The 10737-nt window shown below is 35.7% G+C and overlaps 2 protein-coding genes across 2 annotated transcripts; one reads left to right on the forward strand and one right to left on the reverse strand.

Annotated features, from left to right (window-relative positions):
* Nucleotides 1-951: 951 nt before the first annotated feature.
* On the forward strand, nucleotides 952-4964 carry LOC108209834 (asparagine synthetase [glutamine-hydrolyzing]). The gene is made up of 13 exons (XM_017380977.2): nucleotides 952-1223; nucleotides 1774-1912; nucleotides 2023-2118; nucleotides 2309-2450; nucleotides 2545-2735; nucleotides 2832-2993; nucleotides 3137-3217; nucleotides 3307-3528; nucleotides 3614-3748; nucleotides 3846-3926; nucleotides 4011-4097; nucleotides 4189-4296; nucleotides 4395-4964. The coding sequence occupies exons 1-13, from the start codon at nucleotides 1144-1146 to the stop codon at nucleotides 4638-4640; spliced, it is 1770 nt and encodes a 589-aa protein (XP_017236466.1). The 5' UTR covers nucleotides 952-1143; the 3' UTR covers nucleotides 4641-4964.
* A 245-nt stretch (nucleotides 4965-5209) lies between these two features.
* Nucleotides 5210-7756, reverse strand: LOC108207443 (gibberellin 2-beta-dioxygenase 8). The gene is made up of 3 exons (XM_017377891.2): nucleotides 7335-7756; nucleotides 5704-6028; nucleotides 5210-5439 (listed from the first exon to the last, which is right to left on the reverse strand). The coding sequence occupies exons 1-3, from the start codon at nucleotides 7754-7756 to the stop codon at nucleotides 5215-5217; spliced, it is 972 nt and encodes a 323-aa protein (XP_017233380.1). The 3' UTR covers nucleotides 5210-5214.
* Between the last annotated feature and the right edge of the window lie 2981 nt (nucleotides 7757-10737).

The raw sequence follows: 10737 nt of genomic DNA on the forward strand, positions 1-10737 counted from the left end.
TTATTAAAGTGTTTGGAAAACAAGCCGAAACTGTGAGAGAGAAGTTAGGTTTCTCAGTTTCTTAAGAGTGATTCTACTTTTTTACATAAACAGGTAAAAAAAGCAGAAGCTGCTTCCGGTAAATATAAAGAATTCGGACTTAAAAATTCGGGCCAAACACACGAATAGTTTAATAACGAAATCAGTAATAGTTTTCCGTAAAATCAAAATTGAGATTTTCTCATGATAACTAAACATGTGTTTCTAGAAAACTCTTCTGAGTCGAAAAATATTGTCTAGAAATCGATCTTTTATGAGATAAAAAATTTCTTTAAGAAAATGATGATTATTAACAATAGGATGGATGCACCTTAGTATCATATCACAAACCAAAATTTATGAGGCTGTCCTCCGATAATTTTATTCAACATTGCAACAATTTAAATGATCGTTATATATCATTCTTAGCTGGTCCTAAAATCCACTCGATCTCTCTTTTCTTTTCCATATCAGTTTATTTCTTTGATTTGTTTTTATATTTTTTTCAATAACCCTCATTTGTAGATAAAAAAATGATATCTATATCACGACTTTTCACATTTTTTAATTCAAACACGAAATATCTGTCCAATTATATTACTCTCTTATAATAATTTTATTCAAACAGGCAAAATTTAAAGGATAATTCCAATATAAAAATATTAAAATCTAAAAACGTCCTTCTCATTTACGTGGAAATCACACAACAAACAAGAAACCTCATAAACGTCCCCATCAAATATATGTGGAAAAAATGCATCGAACAAGATAGAAAAGCAGAACGAACAAGATAATATAATTTATACAAATTTACAGTCACTCATTGCATCGTCGATCAATTTATTTACAGTTTAATCCGACGAAGAAAACGTCGCCGCTCGAGATGGAACCCACAAATCCCCTATAAATAGACACGTTTCGTGCATACAAAATCTCATCACTCATTTCAAACACATACTAGTGCGTGTTCTTTCTCTCCTGCATCACTGCATTTTTATTTTCTCTTCTATCTTTTCTCCCTCATTTTCTTAATCTGGGGTTTTGTTTTTTTTCGTTTCCTTCTTGGATACTTAAAAATAGTTACGAAAAATTTAAAAAAAGGGGTAGAAATTAATTTAATCAATCATGTGTGGAATATTAGCTGTGTTGGGTTGCTCTGATGATTCTCAGGCCAAAAGGGTTCGTGTTCTTGAGCTCTCTCGCAGGTATCCTCTTTCCCACAAATTGTTCTCCAATACATGCATGTAAATATATTGACATGAACAATTTTTTATCGTGAAAATAATTATTTAAGTGCGGAACAACTGGTCTCACGGGAGATTATGATTATGATTAAATACATATATAGATATTATTACATATACAATTTACTAATACTGAAGCTATTTGATGTAGGCTAGCTAGGTACTAATATATTTCATGTTTTTGGTTGTTACATAAATTATTGATGTGATGTTGTGGGACTTAACTTTCCATATTTGAACTAAGTACACCAATAATTAAATAAGGAAATATATGTTGATGTGGAAATGGGTCAATTACATGAAAAGATGGTATAGTTTGCCCTTGGATTATTCGAGAATAATTCTGCAGCTTGTGATTCTACGAACAGAGTAATAAATTAGTGTAAAAGTATAGAAAGGACAAATGAGGTTGATGGGGATTTGTTGGTTAATTATTAATCCATATGTTTATCATAAGTATCATAAGTAAAGGTTAATAAGGCCTAATTAGCTTTGTGGCGTAATGATTTAGATTGAAGCACCGTGGTCCTGACTGGAGTGGTCTCTACCAATATGGTGACTCTTATTTGGCTCATCAAAGGCTGGCAATTATTGATCCTGCTTCTGGTGATCAGCCTCTCTACAATGAGGATGAGAAGATTGTGGTCACTGTGAGTGTTTTTGAAATGACACGAAACTAATTAGCGACGTTAGCTCCTTTTATTTTTCTATTTGACGTAAGTTCTTGATGTATGAATAAATTGTTGTGTTCCTGAAACAGGTTAATGGAGAGATCTACAACCATGAGGAACTGCGAAGGAGTTTGCCTAACCACAAATTCAAAACCGGAAGTGATTGTGATGTTATTGCTCATCTTGTAAGTTGTTCTGTAGTGAATAATGTGCAAGTGCCAAGGGCTGAATACGTAGAAACAACTGATTTTATTGTACATGACACTGATATATGAATAAATTATGCTTTGGCTATAGTTGTAAGAAAGTGATTAGAAAAAAGTTTGGTTTGTAAATAAATAACTAATTGATGATGATGAAATCTCCTTGCATCAGTATGAAGAGCATGGGGAAAACTTTGTGGACATGTTAGATGGAATGTTCTCCTTTGTTTTACTGGATACCCGCGATAACAGCTTCATTGTTGCCCGTGATGCCATTGGGATTACTCCGCTATATATTGGCTGGGGACTTGATGGTATAATTTCATTATCATGTTGAATATTTCGAGCTTTGTTGCATCCTAAAAATATTTTGTAATTGTATTATATGATTTTATTTGCTGTCTTTAGGTTCGATATGGATTTCTTCTGAAATGAAAGGCTTAAATGATGACTGTGAGCATTTTGAGGCCTTTCCACCAGGGCACTTGTATTCTAGCAAGACAGGTGGCCTGAAAAGATGGTACAATCCTACTTGGTTCTCTGAAGCAATTCCATCAGCTCCATATGATCCACTTGTTCTAAGACGTGCATTTGAAGATGTAAGGATATATTTTTTAAATTTACATCGCAAATTCTGCATACTGTTAATAAGGACATGCTCAAGTATAGTGGTCTCATTATTCATCTATGTGCAGGCTGTGATTAAAAGGCTGATGACTGATGTACCTTTCGGAGTTCTGTTATCCGGTGGTCTTGACTCGTCATTAGTTGCTTCCATCACAGCTCGTCACTTGGCAGGCACTAAGGCTGCAAAACAATGGGGAGCACAGCTTCATTCATTCTGCGTTGGCCTTGAGGTAATTTCTTTTGCCTTTAGTAATAAGGATGAGAGATATCTTAACAATGCCTTAGCTATAATATGTTTGGCATCATTTATGGAGCAGGACTTAAACTCGCAGAAATAAAACTCATCTAACATTGAGTATATATATCTCCACAGGGTTCACCAGATTTGAAAGCTGGAAAGGAAGTTGCTGAGTATTTGGGAACTGTGCACCATGAATTTCACTTCACAGTTCAGGTATTCGATCAACTACATTCTCCTTGACCTTTTGTCTCTAGAGTCTCTCTGCCTTAGTTGACAGGTCATGTTTATTTCAAATGTGACAGGATGGTATTGATGCGATTGAGGATGTTATCTATCATATTGAAACTTATGATGTCACAACAATCAGAGCTAGCACTCCTATGTTCCTTATGTCGCGTAAAATCAAGTCACTAGGAGTGAAAATGGTCATTTCTGGTGAAGGTTCTGATGAAATTTTTGGGGGATATCTATACTTTCACAAAGCGCCCAACAAGGAGGAATTTCATCGCGAAACATGCCACAAGGTAATAGACTTGTAAAGAAAATAGATTTGTAGTGTAAAGAAAAAATGAACAGAAGAAATTACATATTTGCTGTTTTTGTACACAGATAAAGGCTCTCCACCAATATGATTGTTTGAGAGCAAACAAAGCGACATCTGCTTGGGGCTTAGAAGCCCGGGTTCCATTTTTGGACAAGGAATTCATTAATGTTGCAATGAATATTGACCCTGAGTGGAAAATGGTAACGAACCTTTTTATTATGCTGCTTCTGTTTACATTACTTATAAATGCAGAAAATGGATCATTTACATCTTTGTGAATGTGTCCTCGTACTTCAGATTAAACCAGAGGAAAAACGTATTGAGAAGTGGATCCTTCGAAAGGCTTTCGATGATGAAGAGCGTCCATATCTACCTAAGGTCTGAATTAATGCCTTGTGCTTTGTTTATGCAATTCTCCATTGATCACAAAAAGCTAACATTCATCTCTTGACATGCTTGCAGCACATTTTATATAGGCAGAAAGAGCAGTTCAGTGATGGTGTTGGCTATAGTTGGATTGATGGGCTTAAAGCTCATGCTGAACTACATGTATTGCATCATTTACTAATCTTTAACAAGTTTTTTCTTTTTGCATCTCTTGAACCTTTTCGAAATTAACTAATATCTAACTGTCCTTCAGGTCAATGACAAAATGATGCTGAATGCTTCTCATATCTTCCCGCACAATACCCCTGTAACAAAGGAAGCATATTACTACAGAATGATTTTCGAGAGGTTCTTTCCACAGGTGCTTTAAAATTATTATGTTTCAGTCGGTACAAAATTTTATGTTTAACTTAATAATCTATTGTATCTAACTGTGCATTCTCTCATTCGTCTAAGCAGAATTCAGCAAGACTGACTGTCCCAGGGGGAGCAAGTATTGCTTGCAGTACAGCCAAGGCTGTCGAGTGGGATTCTTCGTGGTCAAATAACCTCGACCCCTCTGGACGGGCTGCACTTGGGGTTCACAATTCTGCTTATGAGAAACAACTGTCATCCACTGTGAACAAGAATTTGACTAATAATATTATTGACAGTGTTCCTCGGATGATGGAAGCAAGCGCACCCCCACTCACAATTCGAAGCTAGCATTTCCAGCTCTCAGCACTAGATTCAGTGTGAATCTAAGATGTGTAGATGTTGCAGCATGTTTTTTTAGCCATGCCACTGTGTCAACTGTGTGTGCGATATGTAAACTGAATAACTGCCTGTATTTACTAGTATTCGTTTGACAGGCATTGTGATTGTATGTGGTGTATTGTTCAAGTAGAAGGTCCTGTATTAAGTTGTGTTACAAATCCTTGACTTTTCGCCAAGGATTTGCCTGTCATCTGTAGTATATTGGGATGGTTCTGTAAGACTCTGATCTTGTTTCATCAATCTACCTTAATCGCCTAAACTTTGTTTCATAAACATGTTACTGCTTCCATTAATGTTAGATTACAACTCTTGACATTCGACAAAATATTAAGATAACCGTTTGCCAGTTGCTACCACATTCCTGCATCCTCCCTTAAGCCGGAACATAGGAGTGGGGGGAGTGGCAGAAAATTTCATACAGAAGACTGAAGAGAGAGGGTTTTATTTATAGCATATTAGAAAAATTGAATTCATAATCCAACAAATTCAATCCATGAAACAACCATGTGATGCTCTGTTAATATCAACCAGATCGTCTGAATCTTTGGAGTCCAACTTTGTAGCCAACAGTTTCAAGATCTTGTTGAATTTGAGCTCGGAAATCAGAATAAGAGAAGGGCTTATAACGCTGGCTGTGTATTAATCTATCGTCGTCTGGGAACACAAAGTAGCCTATGGATAGTCTTTCTTTGTGCTTGTTCAACCTTACTCTGTGCTTCACACTCTTGTACTCATCATCACTTATAGCCTGCTTAACACATTTGTAATACTCAGTTACTACATATAGCACAATTTTGAATGTGTTGGTTAAAAGTAATAAGAAGCAATAACTCTTTTTGCAAACTGATAGATACTAGATATTATTTTTGGCTATGCCAAGATAATTTTTTTTTTAACCAGCTTTGTCGTGGAGTAGGCCGATTATTATTTCAACATAAGCGAATCTAAATAAGTTTTGAAAATCCAACTACATGCAAGTATTGTTGAGTGAAATAAGACTGAAAGAAAGAACCTGCATTAAATCACCAAGATTGACAATGAATGTGTTGGGAATAGGACAGACATGAAACCAACGACCCAGCCTATAATATTGAAGGCCACCAACAAGATCTTGATTCAATATGGAAATGAGGGAGCTATCAGTGTGGGCATCCATGCCCCATGATGATTCATTTAGCTGGGACACTGCTGGATACCTGTAGACCCGTAGGAATCCGGTTGATAATGAAAGATAGGAGGGGAAATCTTCTAGCCCCTCATTTTGCCTCTCTGTAATTGCTTTATATATCGTTTCTGCAAGTCTTGACTGGTGCTTACCATATTCTTCTATCAAACCTCTGCAAATAGAGATGCAAACATATACACTTTATTATCTGGTATGTGCTACTCGACATCCCACTACTTGCTCATACAAATTTATTTGCAGCACTTTGGTATCTCCTACATGGGACTTTACCACATTCAGTTTTATACCTGCTGATCCGCGATACCAATATGTATATTTGGTAGATAGAGTCTGTCTAAAATTTTGATTGGTTTTCTAATTAAAAATTTCAATTTGGAGACAGGGGGGTACAACTAGCAATAAAATGAGGTAATGTCAGAAATCAACTCAAGCTTTTCATGTCAATTAGGTGGAAGTCAGTCAGACCACATAGTTATAACCACCATTAAAAGGGCCCATGGCAATATATTCTCCATTAATGTTCCAATTAAGATTTTGAGAACCAAGAACAGGGACTCGAAATCTCATGAGAAGAGTTCTGATAACGAATGTCATATTACTAACTCCACTGCAATATTAAGATGTAAGGAGTTTAACAAGTATCCCATACTTAATGTGTGTCAATAGCATGAAGTAAAATATCAGGCCTTCACCATAACAAAGGATTAAGAAGTGAACAAAAGGAAGAATAAATAGTACAGGAGATCCAACAACTCATCAATTATTGCTGGCAATGGTTATGTCTTCTAGTTACAGGAACTGTTCTGATATGTTTCTTACTGCAATATACTTCCACCTATATTGCCACAAGAATATACAAGATATACTTGTCATCACTCTCGGCTAGTAGCCAAAATCTGGAAAGATCTTCTTTTTGCACCTGAATGGTTCACCTCAATGTTCAAGGTTGAATCTCAAAAAAATTAAAAAAGAAAGTCCAACTCATAAATTTCATATCATTCAGAATTGCAGATGGTTCTCAATAGTTGTATAGTAATGTTTATGTGTTACTACATCCCTCATGCATAATCCGATTTGGAATCAAAAAAATTCATCGTGTCACTTCTTGTTATTCCAGTCCCAGCCTATCCTTCCCTGTATATGTTCTAGGATGAGGTTGTGATCACATCTTTTGGGATAATATTCAAGATTTGAACTTGAGATCACCGAGTTAAAATAGCTCAAACAAGATATGGGAATATATTGGATTGGGAGGTTTGATATTACTTATTAGGCCTAATAAATTCTCAAGCAGTAGCAGAAGCCAGCCATTTGCATAATAATGTATGCCAATCAAAGTTTTTGAGTCTAGTAGTTACCTCTGTAATTAACCATGTTAGTAATTATGTACCTATGAATTGTCCACAACAAAATTGGCTCATACAACTTATCGAACGACAAGATACAAGAAATTGTACCTGAAAGAAGCAGGCAATGAAGCATCATCATCTTGGCTGGCATGAGTACTCAGAAGTTGATTCAGAGGAACATTAAAACCTTCCATGCATTCAACATTTCGCGGTGGTTGTAAAGCCCTCCCTTGTGAGTCAAGGGCAGGTGTGCCTCGAAAATATGTGATAGGGCTGTTGCTAAACAGCCCTTGTTTTGCTTCAAAGCTATAATGAAAAAGCTGTTTGGAAGTTTCATGTAGTTGGTTCAAAAGACCAGATGGAATCCCATGGTTAACCAAACGAAATATACCCCAGTCCATACAAGCTTCATGCAGCTTCTGTTTCTCTTCATTTATGCACTGAAAATCAATGACAGGAAGATTGTCTGAATCAATAACATCTTCCTGTTTACTCATATCTATATCTGAATCAAGGTATGAGTGAGACATTTTTCTTTTCAGTTGCAAAGAAACCAATGTGTTGTGGTGTAACTATAGTTTTTAAAATATGTTGAGTATTGCTCGACACAGATATGGCGCATGTTTGGCAAAGACCACTTCTGACTTTTTTTTTGATAAACAGACGACTTCACAGTTTAATTGTCTTAATTTACTTCTCACTTCTTCTCCACTACTTTACTTTAAACAAAAAATACTTTTTTTTTAAATTTACACAAACGACCTCATATTTTTGGTCATTTTTCGAAAAATATCCAACTTGTAGAAATTATTTTCAAAAATATGGTGCAACCTCATTTACAATACGGGTAATCTCAAAATTATCTGTGTTGCAATCTCAGTTGCGACTTGAATATAATTTTGAAATAAATTTAAGAATTCCCTACCTATTTGAAGGAAAAAAGAGAGTATTTTTACCGACTTTTATCAAAAAAAAAACTTATACTTTTTATTGTCAGGCAAGAACTAATATTTATTTATAAGTTCTGACAAAGAAAATCTTATTTATAAGTTAAACAGGCTTTAATTTGGAGTAATAAATATTTATATAAGAATTGATCGGTCTTATTAGCCATTAATCATAATGTTATTTATTTATTTCGTAAATTTGTGCATGGGGTGTAATCCCGCTTATCGAACTTAATTTAAATACAAGTTCTTGAATTTGTGCGAGGTAAGTAACTTATCTACCAGTTCTACTGTCAAGGAACCAGTTACTCTAAAACCTCAAGGGAGAATGGCCCTTTCCAGGATCTTATATTCTAACATTCCCCCTCACTCGAGAGCCTATTTATGGGTCGAGAGTGGATCACGGGCGCTCATCTTGGGGGTGGCAGGAATCGAACCCGAGTCCTCTGCCAACCTGGCTCTGATACCATGTCAAGGAACCAGCTACTCTAAAACCTCAAGGTGTTAGAGAATGACCCTTTCCAGGATCTTATATTCTAACATCTACGTCCCTTATTAATTTATTATCCGAATTTTTGCATTTTTATAAAGGGTCACAACTATACTTTCACTCAGTATATTTCAAAACTTCATTTTTAAATTAATATTTAAAACTATATATCTGTTTAAATTTGAAATTTGACATCGCGGCAGTCACTTGGAAATACTGGTGTTTATATAATTGTTTTCTGGTCCCGTCTTGAGGATCCTGAGCTCTTCGAGTTATGGGGCATGGAGGTCGGAGCAAATAAATTTTCATGTAAAATACTATATAAATTTGAAATTTTTGGTTATATATTTTCAGTATAAAATATAATCTGAAGCCAATTATATTTATAATGTGAATTTTTTCTGAATTAATTTGATCTTTTTATCAGGAGAAATAATTTAATTTTTATATTTATAGGAAGAGAAGAGTAACGTTTTCATGATGGGCCAAAATGTTAAGAGAAGGGGGCCCAAATTAATAGCGGATCACCCTTGCGCAAGCCCGACGAAGGTCTCAGATCTTCATATGCTTTTATGATTTATCGTTCGGGGTAGATGCATGTCAGTACCGTACTAACCTTGGAACAAGTTTCTTCGCATAATAAATTGATAATTAGAAGTAGTCCACGTTTGGCAGCGGTTTATTAAAATATATTATAATTATTTATGTTGAAATAATATTATTTATAATGTCTTATATTTTATTTAATATTAAATATATTTACCCAAAAATAATAATTCAGTTTTGAAATCGGGACGGGTTTGTAGACTAATTTTAGATTCGAGAATTGAGGTGAAATAAACACTTCCCCATCTTGAAGTGACCCAAATCCCATCTCTATGTATCTGAATGTGATGGGCCCATCCATTTAGGTTTGATCCTAAGATTCAATAAATGACTCCATCATAACAGCTCTACATTCCCGGATTTGCTGGTAGCATGGTAATTGGCGGTACAGTTTTTTTTGGAGAAATAGACATCCTTGTCATACTAGCAAATTTTGTATGGAGGGCTTGCCATAGTTATCACATTTCTGGTTTGAAAACTAGGGCTAGATCATTTAATTAAGTAGTGGTTTCATGCATCACCACCGAACTTCATCACGCCAATCATCACCGGACTTCTACATTCTTTTTCACCACTGAACTTCATCACGCAAATCATCACTGCCAACCGATTAGATCATTGTCACCCTTCATCGATAAACGAGAATTGTTTAGGTAAGTCCCGTGTGAAGAAGGCCATGGGCTAAGGTATTATATCACACGCTATTTTATTTTACTGGGTTTTCACAGAAACAGCCTCTCTACTTTAAGGGTAGGGGGCAAGGCTGCGTAAATCTTACCCTCCTCAGACCCTGCTCTAATCGGGATATACTGAGTATGTTTGATTTAGTTTGGTTTATCATAACAGCTCTACAGATTTGTCATTAGACCTAATTTTTGGAGATAAGACTAAACTCCTATCGAGTACATTTAAGAGCTATCCAGGGTTGTTGTCCTATTAACACAAATCCTAGATGAAAGATAATTGCCACCGATGATATCCTTTAATGTAGGATCAAATGAATAATATCCGATGGTCTTCGACTAATCACATGATCACAACGAGTTCCTAATGATGATAACTTCCTAAATACAAGATCGAGGATCACATATCATCATTGGATAATCTCTGCAAATGATCAACGTGTAACATGATTATCCCAAACGCCACACGAGGATAACTGTGTAAAATATAGAATCGAGGATTGTATATCATGTTTGGGGAACTCCAAAGAGCCTTCACATCATAAGTGTTTATGGACTGATGTATTCAAATTCATCTTCATCGTTTGTGACATTAGTTGCACCCTTTCAAGGTAAGGCATTCCAATTAAGATATGATATATTTCTTCAAGGTAATGGCACACCTTTCAAGTCCTCATATTTTGAGGGAATGTGTCAATCCTTACATAAGGCCGGCAATTTCGGGTTTCGGGTCGGGTTAACAGTCATGGGTCAAAAAATTTACCCGACCCGAAATTTTACTGGGT

Source organism: Daucus carota, chromosome 2, assembly GCF_001625215.2.
Source record: "Daucus carota subsp. sativus chromosome 2, DH1 v3.0, whole genome shotgun sequence".
NCBI lineage: Eukaryota > Viridiplantae > Streptophyta > Magnoliopsida > Apiales > Apiaceae > Daucus > Daucus carota.